Source organism: Vicia villosa, linkage group LG1, assembly GCF_029867415.1.
Source record: "Vicia villosa cultivar HV-30 ecotype Madison, WI linkage group LG1, Vvil1.0, whole genome shotgun sequence".
NCBI lineage: Eukaryota > Viridiplantae > Streptophyta > Magnoliopsida > Fabales > Fabaceae > Vicia > Vicia villosa.
This window is the reverse complement of record NC_081180.1, coordinates 78,526,161-78,551,074: the sequence shown is the minus strand read 5'-3', so window position 1 is coordinate 78,551,074 and position 24,914 is coordinate 78,526,161. Positions and strand designations below refer to the sequence as shown.

General features: G+C 34.3%; 2 protein-coding genes and 1 long non-coding RNA gene across 6 annotated transcripts; 1 reads left to right on the top strand and 2 right to left on the bottom strand.

Moving 5' to 3' along the window:
* Nucleotides 1-618: 618 nt before the first annotated feature.
* LOC131643054 (elongator complex protein 2) lies at nucleotides 619-5,574 on the bottom strand. Its single transcript, XM_058913203.1, has 10 exons — nucleotides 5,300-5,574; nucleotides 5,135-5,222; nucleotides 4,044-4,129; nucleotides 3,763-3,916; nucleotides 3,518-3,678; nucleotides 2,723-3,394; nucleotides 2,165-2,486; nucleotides 1,744-1,961; nucleotides 1,290-1,467; nucleotides 619-1,179 (listed from the first exon to the last, which is right to left on the bottom strand). Exons 1-10 carry the CDS (start codon nucleotides 5,438-5,440, stop codon nucleotides 698-700), a joined length of 2,502 nt encoding a protein of 833 aa, XP_058769186.1. The 5' UTR covers nucleotides 5,441-5,574; the 3' UTR covers nucleotides 619-697.
* Nucleotides 5,575-10,728: 5,154 nt separating this feature from the next.
* On the bottom strand, nucleotides 10,729-15,276 carry LOC131646840 (uncharacterized). Its single transcript, XM_058916795.1, has 6 exons — nucleotides 13,996-15,276; nucleotides 13,286-13,857; nucleotides 12,534-12,745; nucleotides 12,363-12,449; nucleotides 11,938-12,104; nucleotides 10,729-10,762 (listed from the first exon to the last, which is right to left on the bottom strand). Exons 1-6 carry the CDS (start codon nucleotides 14,946-14,948, stop codon nucleotides 10,729-10,731), a joined length of 2,025 nt encoding a protein of 674 aa, XP_058772778.1. The 5' UTR covers nucleotides 14,949-15,276.
* Nucleotides 15,277-21,994: 6,718 nt separating this feature from the next.
* Nucleotides 21,995-24,572, top strand: LOC131643039 (uncharacterized). Of its 4 annotated transcripts, XR_009296120.1 has the most exons (7): nucleotides 21,998-22,346; nucleotides 22,643-22,705; nucleotides 22,829-23,099; nucleotides 23,248-23,316; nucleotides 23,675-23,760; nucleotides 23,879-24,007; nucleotides 24,080-24,572. It is a non-coding gene; the product is annotated as an uncharacterized LOC131643039 (long non-coding RNA). The 4 variants fall into 4 exon arrangements; XR_009296118.1 differs by having other exon boundaries at nucleotides 22,829-23,316; XR_009296117.1 differs by having other exon boundaries at nucleotides 21,995-22,346; nucleotides 22,829-23,760.
* Nucleotides 24,573-24,914: the final 342 nt, after the last annotated feature.

The following is a 24,914-nucleotide window of genomic DNA, read 5'->3' as shown; positions in this document are numbered from 1 at the left end:
CTGTCCAATATCCAATGTTCCATTCCGCTTCATTATATCTCATCTCATTCCGCTCCGTTCAGATAGTTTTAAACTATCTAAACATAGCCTAATCGGCAGACTATGCACCAGTACACAGCCACACTTTTTGATAAAAAAACATCACCAGATTACATGTTCTCAAGTGATATTTGAAGCATATGCTTTAAATTTCACTCTTCAATATGAACATATAGAAATGGTAAAGAATTAACAACTTCATTTAATCCATAACAACCATTAAACATCATATCCAAGTATCTCAATATCTACAATTCCTTTTCCTTCTTTTCTTCCATTTTTTTTATTAAATAAAATCCAAATGCAATCAATTAAATATATGTCAAAGTCAAACATTGCAGCTAGTGGCAAACAAGTTTGGTTTTGTTGTTTTCTTATATTTATACATAACAAAGTGCCCCACTGCTGACAGATTTGGATTGAATTTTCCAAATATAGCATACATCGGTGGGTAAAGAGGTAGTCAGATATTTTAAGATTATCAGATATTTTAAGATTAGTCTTTCTTAATTCTTAATTTTTTTATCTATTTATTATCATTAATATTATTATCATATTTTTTACAATAATCAAGTATCATCACCTAAAAATAGTTTCAAAATCATGTGATAATAATAATCCATAGATATATCAAAAAAGATGGGAAAGAATAATCTAATTACTCAACAGTTACATCGAACACTCTTACACAATTATCAGCTCCACAAGAAGCAAGTTGCAAACTCTTGTTATCTTCCTCATTTTCTCTCCATGCCAGACGGTTTACGGTAGAGGCATGGCATTTAAAAGGATCAACACGAACAAGAAGAGCGGCGGCGGAACCCGGTGCATTGTCTTGTCTGTTATAGGACAGATTCCATAATTCTATTTGTCCGTTTTCCATTCCAACGGCTAGAACTCCATTGTTTCTTCGATGAGGGAGACCAGCCCAAGATAATGCTGTCACACTACTTGTAAATTGAGGTAAAGTCATCAGCTGCTTTACTGATGATGATTCCTTTTCTACGGCCCAGATTTTCACTGTTTTGTCACGTGAACCTGTTGCAAATTCATGGCCGTGTGGGTTCCAAGAACATGACCAGATAATCCGCTTGTGTCCTTCCTGCCTTGTGAGAAGACTATAACTGATTTCACCGCTTCCTACAAACCACAATTGAGCGATTAGTATTTTATTGAATCGCAAAAAGACAGATAATAATTGTAATGCAGATGCATATGCTTGCATCCTGAGAAAAATGATAACTATCTACCTGTTCTTGTGATTGTAAAAATGGAGAACTGACGATCCCTTGAGACAGTCAAAAGAAAGTGGTCATCGTGTGAGAATTCCATCTGTGTTACTGTTAAACTGTGAGATTGCAAGCGACCAACTGCTTTCCATGAACCAACCTGCCAAAGCCATACCTCCGCCACAGCAGTAGATTGGGCCTGCAATGCATAAATTATTCATTTCATAATTGCCAAATAATGTAGAAATATCTGCGATATAGCAGTAAAGTGTATAACAGCAGTGATACTGGCAACCAAAACGATCTAACCCAAGTTGCTTGAAGTTAATAATGTATATCCAATGTTGGAAAAAGAAGCATTCAAAATTGGAATGAAGAAAGAAGAAATAAGACAAACAGCAGCAAGTCATGATGAGATTTTTAAGACACCTTCTCTCTAACTATACAGGTGAATAGTTAGATTAACAGTGCATACCTTACATGAAGAAGCAACAAGCTCGCCCTTATGATCACAGCATAAAGAAAATAGCTCATTTCCATGGCCATAGAGTTTATGTGATTCAGGCCAGAGTGTGTGCCACGCCAGTTGATCTTCAATTGGAGGTTCAGTAAACACAGTTGGAACTGCGTCAGGCACAGTTTCAAATGTGTCGAGACCATCAACCCCATTTTTATCAGGTGTCTCATGTACAGCTGCAATGTAGAATAATCCATAAAGTTACAAACTTTTAAGAGACCAATATACATAACATAATTGTTTAGAAAGTTAATCAAATTTTAACATAGGAAAATAAAACACGGGATTTAGTATGCTAGCCCTTCCATGACTATGATATTGGAAGTCCTGTTATGTATATCACATCACCAAAAGTATCAAAATAAACTAAATAACTGACCTTGAACATAAATAGGTTTTTGTGACAGTCCAAGAGCTGACATATTTGCACCCAAAATCTGAACGTTTGTCAAGTCATCCTCAGAATAACAAGACTTCTGCAAAGTGGCATTACTTAATGTTTTCAAAAATGATAATGGGGCTTCAAACACTCTAGCAACTTTCTCATCAGCTCCACCGACAAAACGATGATTCCCCTTACTATGAACAACTGTCATACAGTTTATATCATGACCATGAACCTGAGGGCGAGAAATCTCATACCAAAGTTCTCCATCTTTGAGAGGAGTCTCCACTTTCCATGGTGCATAAATTCTAGTTGTCTGCAATTTGCACACAGCAAAATCAATTTTAGAGCCAAGATAAATTCAAGATAACAAGTGACTTGAATTTCATTATTTTTTTTCTTCAAACGAAATTTATATAACCAATGTTCTTATTTCTTACACTAACTAGACACCATTTAGGAAGAGTGGAAAACATTATAAAATTACAAAAGATAAATTAACAGACATGATAAATAGTATAGCTTTTGAGGACATAATGTATTTTTAAATACCTGGTCATGGCTGGCTGATATAATGTAATCACCGGATCTACCCCATGCTATATCAGTCACTGATGCAAAATGACCAGAGGGAACCTTTTGTGTAAGCCAGTTGTCATCACCAACATTTTTCCAAAGATGAAAAGATCCACCATATCCATGCGCTAAAATTGAATCTCCATTTGGGCTCCAATGACCACCATAGAACCCCAGAGCACAGTGGCTTAGTTCACCAACGGTGACCACATTCATCCATACACCAGAAGTTTTTTCAGGCTGCCAGATCATCATGGTCTTGTCCATTGATGCAGATAAAATGCTCTGTGGTTGATAATAGGCATCTTCTTCCGCGGATGCAATCAAAGGGGGTTGCCACGCTACTGAATATACCCAATCCTCGTGTCCAATTAAAAGAGATTCTAAGGATATTTGAAATGAGGACGAACCAGCCACAAGTACGGGACCTTCTATATATGATGATAAGCTTGTTTCTTCCATCTTGTATATGCCATTCCCATTGGGCATCGAGCTACGTAATGCCATCTTCCAAATTCGTATACATTTATCCTGAGATGAACTTACCAGAAAAAGATTGTTTACTTCCCCATTGATGCTAACAGGTAGTGAGAAATCCAAACTCCGGATCCAATCTGTATGCCCTTTTAGTTCACACGCATGTACAAACTGGGTTCATAGGTAAAAGAAAAGTATAAGATAACATATTACACACTCGCAAAACGGAAACTACGAGTAACCAAAAAAGTTAATGCTAGAAACCTATAACTATCATTATGGAAACAAAGATACCTTTCCTGTCCTTCCACCACAGTAAAGGTGAATCTTGTTATCCAATCCTCCCATTGCAAGGACGATTTGACCATTACATCCAGGCAGTTCTGCCATGGATAGGGCTACCATAGATTTAGAACCAACAGAGAAAGACTCCAGGCATGATAATTTACAGTCACCTAGAATGGGGGAGCAAGTCTCGATTAATGTCGATAGTAGAAATACAAATATAACATTAACCGTCATTGAAAGTTAGGGCTCACCATTGCTTGTCAGTGGAAATACAAGTTCCCATACACAAACACTACCATCTGACGAAGTAGATGCAAACATTGCCTCAGTTTGAGAAACCATAATTCCATTAATGCATGTTACCCCTTTCTTGTGTGATTGAGGTACTTGCGACACTTGCCTCCACTACAAAAATAAATAGAAATATGTAAGAAACATTAAATAAAAGCTATCAAATTAACAAACATTTTACATATTTTATTTATTAATACATAACTTAGAAACAAAGAAAAAACAATGCAACATGATGTACCTTCCCATCAACAAGGGATAATTCCCAGAGAATAATAGCACCATCTGCATCTCCAGATAGCAAATAATGCCGCTCCAATTGTTTTGCTGTGTATAAAAAAGAAGGGAGGATATCAATCAATGTTTAGGTCCCGTTTGGATAAACGTCTATAAGACTCTATTTGGATAAAAAAACATAATTAAGCATTTATAACACAAATGCTTATCATATGAGCGTTTATATATAAGCTATTTCAATAATAAAAGATAAAATAAAGTTAAATTGTGTTCATGTAAGCTACAATTTGTTTCTTTAAATTCTCTCAAACTGTCTCGCAAGTGCTTTCCAAACAGACTCTTAATAGATGTGTTTATGTATAAGCTATTTCTATGATAAAAAATAATAAAATAAAACAGTTTACATTTTAAATATAAGTTGTATTCATAAGCAATCTCCATAAGCTCAAGCATATGCCAATAGATAAAGAGTCTGTTTGGATTAACAGCTTATTTGCAGCTTATAGCACAAATGCCTATGAATAAAATCGCATAAGTTATTTCTATAACAAACGATAAAATAATTTAAATTGTTATTATATATGTTATAAATTGTTTTCATTAGCTATATCTTGAAGAATTTATAAAAAAAAACTTTAAAAAAATTTCTGAAAAATGTCATAAGCTTTTTTGATTAAGTCTCCAAAATACGTAGTGTCACAAAACTTATGACGGGAGATATGCGAGATAAGCTCTAATAAATCCATACAGCCCCGAACTCTAGTAAGCTATGAAGCGCGGAGACCGGTATAGAAACACGATCCTTGACACGTCAACACTGGTAATAACTTGAAAAAATGAAGAAATTAAACTTAAGTGTAGCTATTGGTTTCAGACACAGATTCTACACTTTTTTTTTCATAGGACATAGCTAGTAAGACAATCCAAACATGCTCATCATAACATTCTTAATATCAAAACAAGTACTTCTAACAATTTCACACCAATCCATTTGATTGTTACCCCAAATAACCTAATAATCCAAATAAAACTCTACAGTTGCAAAAACATTCACTTCTACAATTCAAATTCAGTAGATATTGAGAAAGACTGTACCTTTAAATAGAAATTTACTAGTTGGAAGCCAATGAGTGCAATTCACAACTGCTTTGTGACCAGGAAGAGTGGTCAAAATTTGAGCACTCTGCGAAAATTGAAGAAAAAGGGTTAGTTAAAATAGAAATTGGGGAAGTAAAGTAAAGGAGAATGGAAAAAAGGGACCTTTGGGGAGAAAATGGCAACGGCGTTTTGAGCACCGAAAGAGACTAAACCAGAAGCACCCCATGAAACGTTGTTGACTATTCGGTTGCATCCTGCTCCGATGAATACTGTTTTCACTTCAACTCCGTTTTCTGTATGCATTGTGATCGGAGTAAGAGTTCGGAGAGAGGGCGGCAAAAGGTTTTGTGTGTAGTTTCTCAGGCATGTACAACGTCGCGGCGATGGTTGGGAAGAAGAAAGGGAATTGGGTCAGGAAAGTGGGTGTTTGAGCCCAGCCCAGAAAACGATTTATGGGCCTATTGGTAAACAGAACGTGTGAATTATTTAGAAAATACTCTCAATATACCCCTTATAACTATTAGGCACCTGCCGCCAGGGGTGTGCACGGTTGGTTATTTTCAAAAACCAAATCATAATCATTTTAAAACCATTTAAATGGTTTGGATTTATAACCATAACCACATTTTAATCAAAACTGGTTATAAATTTGGTTATGATTATATAACCGGTTTTTTAAAAAAATTCAGTTTTAAAAATTATTTTTTCCAAAAATATTTTTTTTCAAAAAAAAAATTAATATTTTGAGAATTAAAATATTTGGATTTGGATAATAACCGGATTATAACCGAATTCAAAATAATTTAACCGGTTAATAATCATTTAATTATATCCGGATTATATGAATGGATAACCAAACCATTAATAACTAAACCAGTTAATAACCATTCAATTATATTCGGATATTTAAAAGTGGTTTTGGTTTGGTTTTAGATTTGGACATCAAAATCGGATATTTTGCACACCCCTACCTGCCGCAATTATATTAAGGCCCCGCTTCCGGAGATATACATTAGGAAGAAATTTTTTTTCTTTTCAAAATTTGACTTTTTTTTCGGAGGTTTATCTACAGAAGCATTGTAAAATTTGGGAAAATTCAAATTAATTCAGTTCAAGGAATATTCCAGATATATCTACGGAATGTCTTAAAAACATCATGTTACGTAGATGTACCTACGGAACATTCAGTTATATCTTAAATCAACTACATTACATCCAAAAACTCCAATTTTTTTGGTGCAACAACAGAATAATAAAATTAAATCAAAATATAGTACATCAAAGTAATGTAATGTAAATTCAATGGTATATAATACACTAAAAGAATACATCGTATAAATCATCCAAATAGAGTCATATACAGAATCAGAATAAATACACCAATGTAATAAAAATACAGACATCAAAATAATAAGCATGATCGCTATTGTGTGTGCTGGAAAACAGCCTCATCCTCTCCTCTGCCTCTGGCGCCCCCTCTGCATCCACCACCTCGTCTTTCGGGTACTCTACCTCCACTGTCAACTACCCCCACTTGTCTTGGCACGATGTCTACGGTACAAAAAAGTCCTCTATGCCATCCTCATGATATCATCCAGTATACGCCTATGACCAAACCACTCAAGGAAGAAACCACTATCAACGTCTGCCCGCGCGATCTCAAGTATCTAACGACAGCAAGGAAGCACATCCTCAGTATGGTCCAATTGAGACTGATGATTCTGTAATATCTCCTGATGAGCTGGTCTAGACGATGATCCCGCTGCAGTGGGGATCATGTAGGGTGTGACATGGTGAAGAAAAAAGTGATGTACCCATTGGCGCAACTCTAGTTTATCTCTTCTCTGGTCTCCCGAGCCTCGTCCAGAATCATGTGATGCTCATAGTCTGCAAAGGCCTCGTCTATTTGTTGACGGGTCATCGCGATTAGGGGTGGAAATAGGCCAGACCTATAACAGGGGCCTACAGGCTAGCCTATATAGGCTCAGGCCAGGCCACACATTATTTTTAAATAGAAAAGGCTTAGGCTTTTTTATAAGCCTATTTAGTTAAAAAGGCTAGGCCTCAGGCCCTAAAAAAAGCCTTTTAAGCCTATCAGGCCGGCCTATTTAAATAAATATGAATACTTTTTTTATGATCATTATGTTATGTTTTGTACTTTGAATTAAAATACATAAATAAAACATGGTTATCTTAAAGAACTTGTGAAAATAAGATGAAAACACCTTATGAAAATTGTTTTCATAAGTTTTCTTAAACAAATAGTGTCCTAGAACTTATGCTAATAGATAATTTAAAATAAGTTAGTCTATTTAAACATTATTTTAATTGGTTATTTACATATGTCTAAAATAAATAGGCTTTTATGTAGGCTAACAGGCTAACCAGGCCTTCGAAAAGGCCAGGCTCAGACCTAAAAAATAAGCCTACGGCAGGCCACAGGCCAGGCTTAGGCTTCAGTTTTTTTGACAGGCCAGGCTCAGGCGTGGCAAAGCCTAGCTCGGCCCAGCCTATTTCCACCCTTACTCGCGATAGAAGCGGAGACAGAAAGGTGGAAAGGTATCGTCTAACAGTAGCCGAACTGCCGCATGACGCGTTACAGAAGATAGCAAACAGTGATGGTCGAATAGGTAGCCAGTCATCCAGAATATAGTGCAATGTCATCACACGGCGCGTCTCACCGTTGTAACACCCCAAATCTACCCCAAGCATTTAAGCGGAAAATATCAGAGTATAAAAATTCTCAACAGAATCAGGATGTCACACATTCAACATAAACATAAACCTGTCATGCTTTTTAAACTAATACATACCACTATCAGGATTGGAGTGAACAAAACTCATAACATATATCTCAACTTTTGAATAATATAGTATTCATAGCATAACCCAAACTTAGGTTCAACATGCAACAGATTCACAATGATTCAACAATTAAGACATAACATCTTTTGAATCATAAAAAGAAACAATACAAACAAATCCTCAAATACATCATAAGGTTCAATAAGCAAATAACAACGTCAAGAAAGTGTTCATTTCCCCCCAAGTGCTACGTATCAGAGCAATGACACTCAAAACTCAACTATAAGCGGAAACAGCTACTCATCTGGATTACCTGCACGTTACCCACGTGGAGGCAACATTCAAACAGAAAGGGTGAGATATCAAACTATATAAATAGGATTATGATAAATCATATATTAGGTAAGGAATATAAATGAATCACTGCTTCATACAACATCAACATAAACAACACAAAGATCATCATCAAAGAATAGTCTTGATATCAACACATCGACATCTTCAACAAATCAACACATAAGCATCACAATGCATAGACAACAACTTGAACCAACAACAACTAACAACGACTCGAATGCGACTCAATTATGCATATGCATGTGGTACCATTGGAGTAAAACTCCCAACTTAGAACATTGCCAGTAATTCCGAGGCATAAGGCAAAGCCTTCAACACGGTCACATATCAACATCACACCGTTCAACTTTATGTTATGCTATGCTATGCGGCAACATACAACGACCACGATTCGACAACGAAATAACAATAATACAACAACGGTCACATATCAACAATCACACCGTTCAACTTTAGCCAAAGGCTCACAACACAATCTTAGCAACGAGATTATCACCTTCATAGCAACATATATACAATATCAAAATTCACTAGGATTCACACCTTAAGGATACCCACAAAACAAATACAAAAAAAAAGATAATATCGATAATCACAATATTCATCTCAACACAAGTATTTAATTTAAAACTACAAATTTTAGTCAAATACATAAAGGATTGTAATTCGTCGATATATCGAATAAAACAACCAACTCCTAAGTATTATCTCAATTAACTAAATATGATATTAACTATTATCCAACATGTTTTCAACAAAATAAATTAACCACACTTATCTACTAATTAAACCTAATTACCATATAAATTTTCATTAAATTCCGAACAACTAATTATACCGCTTAATTCGGCTAATTCGACCAAACGGAACAATTTCCAACTTTTTCAACATCTTGCTACTAACAATTTATCACAACTATTAATTTAATCCCCAATTACTATCCCACTATATTAATTTAAATCACTATTTTATTTCCAATTCTAGCATACTACTATTTTCAAGGCATTTTATTCCTCCACTAAAGTTGCTGTTCACAATTCATTTCTCTATTGTTTCTATTATCTATACCATTATACATCATCTAATATTTATGTTTCATTTCTATTAATATCCTACCATTATATACTTCTCAAATAATAATATAAAAATATGGAATGAAACAGGACACAATTAACAGAACAACAAATTAAACATGGTCACCGCAGAGTAGCATGGGGAAAACAAATTCCTATGGTCTAAGTGTGGTGTTTTTCATTTCCCATACTACTTGTTATATATATATAAAATAAAAGTATGAGAATAAAAACAACACAAGCTTTGGTTTTTGCTGCAATAACAGTAAAGTAAAATATTCATTATATATTATGTATATATTACATTAAGTAATTGTAGAAAAACATGAGAATGATTAATAGAACATAAGTGTGAACAAAAACAAAATGTCAGTATACAAACAACCACATTTGGCTTAAGTGGGTGTTTCCAATTCCATTATATATGTGTTTCATAGCAGGAAAGAAATTAACATGGTTTAAATGGAACAACACACAAATAAATATAGCACACAACAATTGCAACAGAGACTGGAAAATCAATTAACACCGAACAATGACTAATTTATACCCTAAATCCACATAAAATCCATCAAATTCCTATTTAGGTAGAAAGAATCCCCCTTACCTTGGATTGAGTGCAGCTTAAGAAGTTTCAATTGAAAAAATGGAGAAGAATGACACTTTAGAGCAACACTTTGGGTCTCCTCTTCAAACCCTAACCCCTCTTTTCTTTCTCTCCTCTTCTTTCCTCGGTTTTTCTCTTCTTCTCTCTTAAAGACAACACTACTTCTATTTTTAAAAAATAGACTATATTAATCATTTAATACATAAATGGGTCTAACAAAATATACCCCTTAGTACTTAGAGATGTCATTAATTAAGCCCAATATTATTTCCACACTTAATATAAAAATAATACTTCCACTAAAACTTCATTAAAATAAAATTCGATTATTTTAATATACCGACTTATTACTCAGTGTCTCACATTTCCGGTCTAAACTTAATTACTCAGAAAATTCCCAAAACGCTAAATATTAACTCATTAATATTTCTAATACTAAAAATGTTAAAATCTCCGATTAAATATTGATCCGCTATCCCGAACTAATACCGACTAAAACGCCCCAAAACGCAAAAATTTCAGAAAACATCACAAATGTCTAAATTAAGAAAATAATTATTTTTCCGGGCGTTACAACTCTCCCCTACTAGAATATTTTCGTCCTCGAAAATAGAAATTTACCTGATTCAAATAACCCGGGATAGGAATCTCGCATCTTGCTCTCTAATTCCCATGTCAAGCTTTCACCAGCAGCTCCTAACCAGACAACTTTCACCAATGTAATCTCTTTACCTCTTAGAATCTTCATCTCACGATCCACAATTCGCACAGGCATCGTCTCCACTGTGAGATTATCACGCACTTGCACATCGTCCATCTGAATCACATGAGACGGATCGGAAACATACTTTTGGAGTTGTGACACATGAAACACATCGTGCAAATTAGCAAGATTTGGCGGTAACGCCACACGGTAAGCAACTTTCCCAACTCGATCTGATATCTGATACGGACCAATAAAACGAGGAGTGAGCTTTTTAGACTTCAGAGCTCGCCCAACACCAGTCACAGGTGTGACCCTCAAAAATACATGATCACCAGCTTGGAATTCCAAATCTTTCCTTCTCTTGTCATGGTAACTTTTCTGCCTACTTTGAGAAGCTTTCATCTTATCTTGAATAAGCTTCACTTTCTTAGTAGTCTCCCTAACAATCTCGGGTCCAAGTACCACACTCTCACCCGATTCATGCCAACACAATGGAGTCCTACACCTCCTACCATACAACGCCTCAAAAGGTGCCATCCCAATACTAGAATGGTAACTGTTATTGTAAGTGAACTCAATCAACGGAAGATAAGTATCCCATGAACCTCCCTGCTCAAGAACACATGCTCTCAACAAATCCTCTAATGATTGAATAGTCCTCTCGGTCTGACCATCTGTCTGTGGATGATACGCCGTACTCAACCTCAACTTATAACCCAACGCCTCTTGCAAACTCTTCCAGAAATCGGAAGTAAACCTCGGATCTCTATCCGACACAATACACAAAGGAACACCATGCAACTTTACAATCACCTTGACATATATCTCTGCTAACTTCGCAATCGGGAATGTGATGTTAATAGGTATAAAGTGTGCCGACTTTGTAAGCCTATCAACAATCACCCAAATCGAATCAAATCCTCTCAAGGTATTAGGTAATCCCGTCACAAAGTCCATTGAAATGCTATCCCATTTCCATTCTGGAACTTCTAACGGTTGCATCAACCCTGCAGGCTTCTGATGCTCGATTTTTGACTTCTGACAAGTCAAACAAGCATACACAAACTGTGCCACATCATGTTTCATTCCAGGCCACCAAAACAAACTCTTCAAGTCTTGATACATCTTTGTAGCTCCTGGATGAATACTCAAACTACTTCTATGACTCTCTTCAAGAATCACTTTCTTAATCTCTTCATCATCAGGAATACAAATACGATCTCGGAATCTCAACACACCATGCGCATCTAACTTGAAATCATCCTTCTCAATTCGATCGGTTCCTACCATCAAATCCACCAACTTCACATCTAGCTTCTGAGCCTCTTTGATATTGTCGAGAAAGTCATTGTTAATCTTTAACATTCCCAACATAACACTATGCGGTGTCACTTCACAAACTAAGCTCAAATCTCGGAACTGCTCAATCAAATCCAACTCCTTAGCCATCATAGCCGACATATGCAAGGTCTTTCGGCTTAAAGCATCGGCCAGAATATTAGCTTTTCCGAGATGATAGTTCAAACCGAAATCATAATCCTTCAATAATTCTAACCACCTTCGCTGCCTCATATTCAACTCTTTCTGATCAAAAAGGTACTTTAAACTCTTATGGTCACTAAACACTTCAAATTTAGAACCATAAAGATAATGTCTCCAAATTTTCAACACAAATACCACTGCAGCCAACTCTAGATCATGCGTAGGATAATTCTTTTCATGAGTCCTCAACTGCCTAGACGCATAAGCAACCACTTTACCATTCTGCATAAGCACACCACCTAACCCCATCAGACAAGCATCACAATACACAACAAAAGGCTCTCCCGGATTAGGCAAAGTCAAAACCGGAGCCGACGTCAACCTCTTCTTCAACTCATTGAAACTTTCTTCGCATCGAATATCCCACACAAAAGCTTTTCCCTTGCAAGTCAATCTTGTCAACGGAAGTGCCAATTTAGAGAATCCTTCGATAAACCGTCTATAGTAACCGACTAAGCCCAAGAAGCTTCTAATCTTAGTAGCTGATTTCGGAGCTTCCCATTGTAACATAGCATCAACTTTAGAAGGATCCACGGCAATGCCATGACCAGAAATGACATGACCAAGGAAACTAACTTCATGCAACCAGAATTCACACTTAGACAACTTGGCATACAACTGCTTCTCTTTCAGAACTTGCAACACAATCCTCAGATGCTCTTCATGCTCTTCTTCAGATTTAGAGTAAATCAGAATGTCATCAATGAATACCACTACAAACTGATCCAAGTAAGTATGAAAAATACGGTTCATGTACTCCATGAATACTCCCGGCGCATTAGTAACACCGAAGGGCATCACCGAATACTCGTAGTGTCCATACCGAGTCCTGAACGCGGTCTTCTGAATATCATCTTCTTTTATTCTAATTTGGTGATATCCGGACCTCAAATCAATTTTAGAAAACACACTAGCACCCACCAATTGATCCATCAAGTCATCAATTCTTGGAAGTGGATACTTGTTCTTTATCGTTACTTTATTCAATTGCCGATAATCAACACAAAGTCTCATACTTCCATCTTTCTTCTTTACTAACAACACGGGCGCTCCCCACGGCGATACACTTGGCCTTACAAACTTTTTCTCAAGCAACTCTTCTAATTGCTTCTTCAATTCAGATAACTCAGATGCAGACATCCTGTACGGTGCCATAGAAACAGGTCTGGTACCAGGTACAAGATCAATCGCAAACTCAACTTCTCTTTCTGGAGGTACATCAGGAATTTCATCAGGAAACACATCAGGAAATTCTCGCACCACCTTTAACTCGTCGATTCTAACTTGATTCTCAAAAGACAATGACGCCATCAACGAGAACATTTGTGCTTCGTCTTGCATCAATTGCCTCAACTGCTTACCAGTCAACAAACCAACTCCTTCTTCCTCAGGAGAAGAAAACCTCAAGGACTTGTTAAAACAGTTGATATGAACATAGTTATACTCTAACCAATTCATACCTAAGATCACATCTAATCCACTCAACGGCAAACAAATCAAGTCAACAACAAAGTCTTTGTCGAAGATCGACAAAGGACACTTTGAACACATCAGAGAAGTAGTCACCGATCCCTTAGCTGGAAGATCGACAGCCATCTCTCCATTCATGGAAGACAACATAAGACCCAATCTTTCAACACAATCAGAAGCAATAAAACAATGAGTAGCACCAGTATCAATAATAGTGATTAAAGGAGTACTATTAATGAAACATGTACCTCTGATGAGTCGGTCTCCACTAGTTGTATGAGTCCCAGCTAAAGCAAACACTTTTCCACCAGATTGTGCCTTCTTCTTTGGACACTGGCTACCAATGTGTCCCTCTTCGCCACACGTGAAACATACCATGTCCTTATGCTTGCAATCAGACATTGCATGTCCCATCTTACCACATCTGAAACACTTCCTCGCATCAGTAGTACAAGCATTGCTCTTATGACCAGGTTGACCACATTTGAAACATACAATCCTAGCAGGAGCATCTCCCCCACTAGACCTCTGACCATGAGTAACTCTTTGTTTCCCTTTACCAGCATCATACGGTTTCCCACGGCTTTGTTGATTCTTGCCCCTTCTATCACTAACCATCTTGTGATGAGCATTACTATCTTCCTCAAAGATCCTACAACTGTCAACCAAATCAGAAAACAAACGGATCTTTTGGTACCCAACAGCCTTCTTGATCTCCGAGCGTAACCCATTCTGAAACTTGATGCACTTAGAAAATTCAGCACCTTCGCCATCAAAGTGAGGATAGAACTTAATCAACTCAGTGAACTTGGCAGCATACTCGGTCACAGACTTGTTCCCTTGCGTCAACTCTAGGAATTCTATCTCTTTCTTACCCCGAACATCTTCAGGATAATACTTCCTCAAAAATTCCCTACGAAACACATTCCAAGTGACTTCCTCACCTGAAAACTCCAACCTAGCAAGCGTCTCCAACCACCAATCATCAGCTTCCTTAGCCAGCATATGAGTACCATATCTGACCTTCTGAGCAGGAGTGCAATCCATAACACGGAAGACTCGCTCGAGCTCCTTTAACCAATCAAGAGCACCATCAGGGTCATGCGTACCCTTGAACACCGGCGGATTCTCCCTTTGGAAAGTCGCCAAACTACGAGATCCAGCATTCTCGTCAGCATTCGGTTGGTTCTGCATAGCCTGAGCCATCGCTTCCAAAGCAGCAGCTATCGCAACATCATTCCTCCCAGCCATAGCGTCACTACAACACAAAAACAATTTAGCACAAACAACAATACACGATTGTTATACTACACTACGACTCGACACTTGGCCGGACAAGACCGACCTGCTCTGATACCACTAATGTAACACCCCAAATCTACCCCAAGCATTTAAGTAGAAAATATCAGAGTATAAAAATTCTCAACAGAATCAGGATGTCACACATTCAACATAAACATAAACCTGCCATGCTTTTTAAACTAATACATACCACTATCAGGATTGGAGTGAACAAAACTCATAACATATATCTCAACTTTTGAATAACATAGTATTCATAGCATAACCCAAACTTAGGTTCAACATGCAACAGATTCACAATGATTCAACAATTAAGACATAACATCTTTTGAATCATAAAAAGAAACAATACAAACAAATCCTCAAATACATCATAAGGTTCAATAAGCAAATCACAACGTCAAGAAAGTGTTCATTTCCCCCCAAGTGCTACGTATCAGAGTAATGACACCCAAAACTCAACTATAAGCGGAAACAGCTACTCATCTGGATTACCTGCAAGTTACCCACGTGGAGGCAACATTCAAACAGAAAGGGTGAGATATCAAACTATATAAATAGGATTATGATAAATCATATATTAGGTAAGGAATATAAATGAATCACTGCTTCATACAACATCAACATAAACAACACAAAGATCATCATCAAAGAATAGTCTTGATATCAACACATCGACATCTTCAACAAATCAACACATAAGCATCACAATGCATAGACAACAACTTGAACCAACAACAACTAACAACGACTCGAATGCGACTCAATTATGCATATGCATGTGGTACCATTAGAGTAAAACTCCCAACTTAGAACATTGCCAGTAATTCCGAGGCATAAGGCAAAGCCTTCAACACGGTCACATATCAACATCACACCGTTCAACTTTATGTTATGCTATGCTATGCGGCAACATACAACGACCACGATTCGACAACGAAATAACAATAATACAACAACGGTCACATATCAACAATCACACCGTTCAACTTTAGCCAAAGGCTCACAACACAATCTTAGCAACGAGATTATCACCTTCATAGCAACATATATACAATATCAAAATTCACTAGGATTCACACCTTAAGGCTACCCACAAAACAAATAAAAAAAAAAAGATAATATCGATAATCACAATATTCATCTCAACACAAGTATTTAATTTAAAACTACAAATTTTAGTCAAATACATAAAGGATTGTAATTCGTCGATATATCGAATAAAACAACCAACTCCTAAGTATTATCTCAATTAACTAAATATGATATTAACTATTATCCAACATGTTTTCAACAAAATAAATTAACCACACTTATCTACTAATTAAACTTAATTGCCATATAAATTTTCATTAAATTCCGAACAACTAATTATACCGCTTAATTCGGCTAATTCGACCAAACGGAACAATTTCCAACTTTTTCAACATCTTGCTACTAACAATTTATCACAACTATTAATTTAATCCCCAATTACTATCCCACTATATTAATTTAAATCACTATTTTATTTCCAATTCTAGCATACTATTATTTTCAAGGCATTTTATTCCTCCACTAAAGTTGCTGTTCACAATTCATTTCTCTATTGTTTCTATTATCTATACCATTATACATCGTCTAATATTTATGTTTCATTTCTATTAATATCCTACCATTATATACTTCTCAAATAATAATATGAAAATATGGAATGAAACAGGACACAATTAACAGAACAACAAATTAAACATGGTCACCGCACAGTAGCATGGGGAAAACAAATTCCTATGGTCTAAGTGTGGTGTTTTTCATTTCCCATACTACTTGTTATATATATAAAATAGAAGTATGAGAATAGAAACAACACAAGCTTTAGTTTTTGCTGCAATAACAGTAAAGTAAAATATTCATTATATATTATGTATATATTACATTAAGTAATTGTAGAAAAACATGAGAATGATTAATAGAACATAAGTGTGAACAAAAACAAAATGTCACTATACAAACAACCACATTTGGCTTAAGTGGGTGTTTCCAATTCCATTATATATGTGTTTCATAGCAGGAAAGAAATTAACATGGTTTAAATGGAACAACACACAAATAAATATAGCACACAACAATTGCAACAGAGACTGGAAAATCAATTAACACCGAACAATGACTAATTTATACCCTAAATCCACATAAAATTCATCAAATTCCTATTTAGGTAGAAAGAATCCCCCTTACCATGGATTGAGTGCAGCTCTAAGAAGTTTCAATGGAAAAAATGGAGAAGAATGACACTTTTGAGCAACACTTTGGGTCTCCTCTTCAAACCCTAACCCCTCTTTTCTTTCTCTCCTCTTCTTTCCTCAGTTTTTCTCTTCTTCTCTCTTTAAGACAACACTACTTCTATTTTAAAAAAATAGACTATATTAATCATTTAATATATAAATGGGTCTAACAAAATATACCCCTTAGTACTTAGAGATGTCATTAATTAAGCCCAATATTATTTCCACACTTAATATAAAAATAATACTTCCAGTAAAACTTCATTAAAATAAAATCCAATTATTTTAATATACCGACTTATTACTCAGTGTCTCACATTTCCGGTCTAAACTTAATTACTCAGAAAATTCCCAAAACGCTAAATATTAACTCATTAATATTTCTAATACTAAAAATGTTAAAATCTCCGATTAAATATCGATCCGCTATCCCGAACTAATACCGACTAAAACGCCCCAAAATGCAAAAATTTCAGAAAACATCACAAATGTCTAAATTAAGAAAATAATTATTTTTCCGGGCGTTACAACCGTGACCAGCGTAACATCCGTATAGGGTGTCCTCGGCATCCATGCGGTCTAGGTAGTATCTGTAAGGCTCCTCCACCTAGTTCCCTTTGAGGGGAATGAAGGCACGAGCATGTGGCATGGCCTCGGTGTAGCCATCCACCTCTCCCCATCTAATAATCATCGAGAAGTGCTATAATATCCAACTCTGAAATAAAAATAAAAAACACGGTGATCAAACAATATCACCAATATAGAATGAACAAGTTTGAGAAAAAGTATAGGATATAAGACTGTAACCACTAAGACTGAACAGCTGCCTGCAACAGTCCTGATCTTCCACGGCCATCCCTCTCCGAGTCTCGAGTAGTTGTACGTCAGCATTGTCGCCCCTCCAGTTGTACTCACGGATCCAGCTAGATCTAAAAATATACCTCAGGTAAGCGACATCTGTATCCGTGGAGCTCGTGTCCACAAATAACTAAGTGTCAACCAAAAATAGGAAGTAACACTTAAGCACACGTTGTCTGTGTATCTCCACCTTAATTGGGTCAACAACAACCTGTGATGCCATTAGTAGTTCCTCATCATATCTCCGCGTGAAGAAGGAAAACCTAACGTGTGCGCCGCGGGTGTTCTCCACCTCCTTAAGCGCCTCGAGTGGATCAGCCCCGAGCTCCTCAATCAGAATCTCTCTCGCTTCTTCCTTCGTCATCCTACCGTGACTAAGGAGGGTACCCCGAATTTGTATATGCAGGAGGCATCATGTTTTGTATAGTGGAGTACCCGATCTAACACAGGTCTTTCAGTCCAGATGCTTTGAGGACATCTTGGAACTACGGCTCCGTAGGCTGCTGCAGAGATAAAATCTTCTGCCTGTGGTTATAAAACTTCTAGGAAGCCCTATCTTGAAAAATTCCAAAGAAAATACTGTTAATAACAAGCAAAGATATAAATAATAAATTTCAACTGAGGAGAAAAAAGTAATAAGTCTCAGCAATGTTACCTTATCTCCCTGTTCCAGACAAGTTTGGCGGTATGATCAGCGTACCCTATCAACAGGGATAAATTCGAAGGACCCATGGATAATCCTCAGGCACCTCAGGCGTATCAGCTACCTGTGAGACTTTCTGACTCCGTGCACGTCAAACGGAGGCTTGTTGTGCAACCCTCCCAGATATAAGCCAATTTGCCTCGTCATCCATAATGTCTGCATTGTATTACAAATAAAGTCAAATCAGATACAGCTACGGAAGCGCCAAGCATTTTAAAAAATTGAGTTTGTTCCAGAGCTGCATCTACGAAACTACCCTAACATTTCATTTTTCCGTAGATGCACCTACGAAACGTTCTGAAGCTTCAAAATGCAACAATGGCGTCTGTTACTGTTCCTGCAATTCAAAACCCAATTTGTGGTGGTTTGATTGTCCGTTTTACACATCAAAAAATACTTACATTGTCTGTAAACTATGTTTGTAAAAGTATATAATGATTTCTACACCTAAAAATTGTATTCTAACACTATTACGGGAAATACTCGAAAATAACTTGGAAACTCAAAAACTTACCGATTATATTGAGCTTTGAACAAGTTGGAGTGTGTTGATCGTTGATGTGGATATTCTCTATTGAACTCGAGAGAAAACAATAAAGTTTGGTGGAAGATTGAATTTTGAGGTTGAGAGAGTTTGAGAAAATCAAAAAGTGTAAGAATGAGGGAGGAGAAAAAACAACTAATTGACAAAATAATATAGTCATTTGTAAAATATTTCATATTAATAATTATATAAGTTGCGAATATTATGGTAAGAGAAATTATGAAGAGTCATTTCTCTAAATTGTAAGAAATTTATAAATTATTTAAGAGTTATTATAAATTATTGTTTTCAAATTTTGATTTTTATAACTGTGCTCACTAAGTAATCTGATGCACAATAATATTTAGGAGTTATTATAAATTATTTAGGAGCTATTAATTTTACTCTCTTGATGAATCCAACGGTTGATATTTCTTCATCTCATCTCTCATTTAATATGCTTCATATATATATATATATATATATATATATATATATATATATATATATATATATATATATATATATATATATATATATATATATATATATATATATATATATATATATATATATATATATATATATATATACATATATATATATATATATACATATATATATATATATATACATATATATATATATATATACATATATATATATATATGTATATATATATATATATAGGGAGCATATCAAGTGAGAGCATTTTTAAATGAGAGATGAGAAGAATAAATATCAACCTTTAGATTCATCAAGAGAGATAATGTTAATACATTAATGTTAACATCAAACCAATTTGTGATGGTTTGATTCATCAAGAGAAATAAATGATGTAGGAGAGAGAAAAAAAATATTCACCCATAATCTCCACCATTTATTTTAAAATCCAATGGTTGAGATTCATTTTCACATTCTCATATGATATGCCCTATATATATATATATATATATATATATATATATATATATATATATATATATATATATATATATATATATATATATATATATAAATATATATATATATATATATATCTAATGGTTCTTATTTATTCTCACATTCTCATATAACTTATTCATTCTCACTATATATATATATATATATATATATATATATATATATATATATATATATATATATATATATATATATATATGGGACGTATCCAGTGAAAACTAATATCTACGTGAGAAACGAGAACAATTAATCATAACCATTAATTTTTTATCCATTAAAATTAATTGACTAGATTAATTTCTGTTTTCATGGTCCTCTTTCTTTATAACTTATTTAGTGTATGCCAAAATTTAATTCATGTTATATTTTAAGAAAATATATTTTTTATGTTAGCATAAAATAATTTTATTTTTTTAACCCATATTAACATAAAATAATTTTATTGAAAGTATTTTTTTATTTTTTATTAATACACAAATATTTATTATTATTGTACCAACAAATTAATTAATACATCAATTGAAACCTATGAAAATAGTTTTTAGATTAATATATAATTATATTACTGATTTTAAATAATAATTCATTACTATTTTTTTATTCAATAACAATAAATATAGTTTAATTGGTTATTATTATTCTTAAGATGCAACAAATATTTTTTATTAAATTAATTTTATATTTTAAAACATAAACTAATTTCATCTATAGTTTTTTTTGTTTTATAATTAAATTATATTTATTATCATTGTATAAAAAATTAACATCTTAATTAAAACCCTTAATATAACTCTATATTAATTCCATAAAAATATATTCTACTGCTATATAGTATTCAAACAAAAAAATTAATACAACTTTATATTGATCAAATCATTAAAATAATTATATATTAATATAAAAACTAATATAACTATATAATAATCAAAATATTTACTGGTATTGTATAATTTTATTCTATAATTATATTAATAATTTTAATTATTATATAGTCATATTAATTTATTAAATTTTCTTTTTTTATACAATAACATTAAATATTTTTATATTAATTAGAAAACAAAAAATATCGATAAAAGTATTTTATGTTGAATAATTTATAAAAAAGAATATAATTGGTTATCATAATTCTTAAAATAAAACAGATATTTTTATTCTTAAAATATAATGTGAATGAAATATTTCTCGTTTAGATGATTTAAATTTTAAACAAAAATACAAATTACATTTGTATTAAATTTTATGATTATATCCTAAACAAAATTAAGTATGACTGTGACGAATTTTTTAATAAAAATTTAATAATTCCAATAAAAATATTTTAGGTAACAATGTCTTTTCATGGAAGGTTTAAATATTCAGTGTAACAGAAAAAATTCAATAAGGTACTTTTTATATGGAATTTTCAATTTTGAAACGTTAATCTATAATATAAGAAAGGAAATTGTTCTGGAAAAAACATTTTTGCCCTTTTCTCTTTGGCTGCCACCTAATGAAAATAAGGGTATTTTGTGTCCAAATAATACTTTTTCCAACTATTGATGTCATATAATTCTATTTCAATTACATGGTTGGTGTTTTTTGTCTTTGATAAATAGGTTGGAATGGATTGATGATGTCACTTGGTCCAAATTCAATTTCTTTTCAAATTTTGTTTTCTTTCAATGTTACTTTAATTTGAATTTCAAAAAATATTGACTTTCTCTCACTCTCTCTTTGTCTTTCTCTTTCCCTCTATTATCTTTCTTCCTTCTGCATTCCTCTTTCTCTTTCCCTCTCTCTCTCGTCCTTTCCTTCACTTTCTCTCTTCTTCCTCCTTCTCCCTCTTCCTTCTTCCTTCTTCCTACATATGCAATTTGTATTCTTTCCTGACACGGTTTGTTCTGTTGAGCGCTGAGGACGATGATGAACACGATGATGGTGATGTTGATGTTGTTGGGTTCGTGATGAACGATGTTGAACGATTTTAGATGAATGAGTTGAGTTGGTTGAAGATCTATGAAGATGATGACGAAAGCTACGAATCTGAATCTCGGGTGAGGTATTTCTGGTTTTTGTTCTTGATCTCTCTTCCTCTCTCACGATTCTGAAGGGTTTTGATTTTAAGGGAAATGATGAACAAATTGTTTAGGTTTTTTATGAATATTGGGATTTATCTGTGTTTGAGGTTTTGATGTTTGATGAACAATGTTCTTCTGATAATTTCTGAAGGGTTTGTAAAATTGGGAAAATGATGAACTAGGGTTTTGGTTGTTTTTGCTCTGTAGCTGTTTTTTTGATGATTTTTGACCTTATCCATTGTCAATTCTCATTAACATGACTTTTTTTCCAGATCCGACCCTTCCACGGGATTAGGGTTTCAGGAGATCTCGGTCGCAAGTTCTTTTCCAATATGGTATGTTTCAAGTTCCAACCAATGTTTTGTTGTTCTATAATCTTCATTGTTAGATTGTTGTGTTATGAATCTTGGTACAAAGACTATTTACTTTGGCTGAACCGACTTTTGGTTTTTGTTTAGTTTTGTTTTCTGCAGGAACTTTTTGTGGTGGTTATGCAGATTGGTTAGCAGAATTTTGTGGGAAGTGGCGGTTTGAGTCGGTGATGCAGCCTGTTTCTTCGGGAACCAGTTTGTTATTCGTTTCGGTTGAGCTTTATGCAGGGCTGCAGTTCTGATATGGTTTATTTTTTTTCCTTAATCTCTTGACGTTAAAAACATTTTGTTGTACAGACACGACAACTTCATATCCATCTTAAAGTTTCGGTTTTTCTGAATGTTTAGATCTCATCAGGTATGCATTTAACTTTAAGGTTTTTGTGTAACATTGAAATGTTAATTTACTCATTTTCTTTATATTTTTCATATTTCATGCTTGTGTGATCTTATATTCTTCAAGTATTTTTCTTTCTGCAATGTTAAATCTGTTCTTGTACATGAAGAGCATTGCAAGGCTTGTGATACTGAGCAGTGTGACTTAACGGTAGATATCGGCTCTGACAAGATAGAAGGTATCTCCATATTTTTCTCAAAACAAATGTAAACTGACGTTCACTTTATCTGCAGTTACCGTGGTGTACATTTTACTCAAAAGTGGCTATATTAAGAGACACCATCAAAATAGTTTTTACTCAAAATGGCTGTACCCATCTACTAAATCTGGTTTTTTATAGAACCCTATTGTGTTAATTGATCCACTCATAGGAGACCTTACTTAATACCTTACTTAATTGGGGATAAGATTTGATTGCTATTGTTGTGTTGATCTTGCCTTCTGGAACTACATGTACTTGATATCGGACAAAAGAGTCCTATTTCTTTGTGTTGTCTTCAAAATGTAAGAATTCTAACCCGAATAAACACTTGCAGAGGAGCTGGTAACAGGCTTGTCTTGTGTGTCATGGGAAAAAGTAGATGTTAGCTTCCAGAGATTTGCTGCTCATAGTGTAATTCAGGTTTGTGTCTTGCTCTGCCATTGCTATTGTGTAAAATATTTAGTCACTGATATTATTTATTTGAATACATCGCCTTACCTGCCAATGTTATTCCTCCTTCTTTTCTTGCTATTTAAAGGTTAAAGTTCGAATCTCACGTATAGAAGGTGCAGATGTTATACATCACTTGATTGACCATTTTTTGACATAGAAGATGTCAGTCCCCAGAGGTGTATTTATATCGCTTAGCAATAAAAGCTTTGAATAGGTAAATCTAAAATGGCTAAACCTGATTGACAAACAATTTTCAACTTTATCTGAAATTGTGATTTCGTTACAGGATGGAAACAACTGGTTTCCTGAGTTATAAAGTTCCTCCCATTAGTTGAGGTGAAGAACTGTAATTTTGCCTATCGATGATCCTTGACAATGCTTTATGTATGTGTATAATATGTAGATAAGGAGTTTTTCACGGCTTCCATGAAAGCAATTGAATCAGCACATTTAATTATTGATGTTGTAATCTTTTGGCAATAATATGGCTCAAAGAAATTATCCAGGAATTATATAATTTCCTTGAAGTATTTCAAATTTGATAGATATACCGAGCCTTATCACGTCTTTTAAAATTTGATAAAAGCAGAGCTAAGAAGAATAAGGATGTCAAGGAATTCAGTGTAAATCATTTAAAGGTCGACAACACGTTAAAAGAGAGCGTTGCTCTTTCCACTCTAATGGGTTCTCTCACACCATAGTCCAACTCAACATCACTAAATCGTCATATCTCTCACAGAGATATGGAAATGGCATCAACTTTGGAGATGGATACGTAGAGGTATGTATCAAGAAATTGATTGCTAATTGCGAATGATATATATTCCAATATTTGGCTCGCTTCCATTATACAGATGAGCTTCGGTTTATGCTGCAAGTTATTGGTTTAGAATTGTTGTTTGTTTTAATTTTCTGGATACACGGGGACATGAAGTAATTGATCAAAATAATATTTGTACACGGGAATATGAAGTTATTGATCAAAATATTTATTATTAATGGAACATGAAGTTACTTCTCAAAATATATTTTTATTAATTATACATTTAATTATTATTTTTTTCACGGATAAACAGATATTTTTCTTTAAAAATATACATCTTAAACAAATGCGCGTCCCG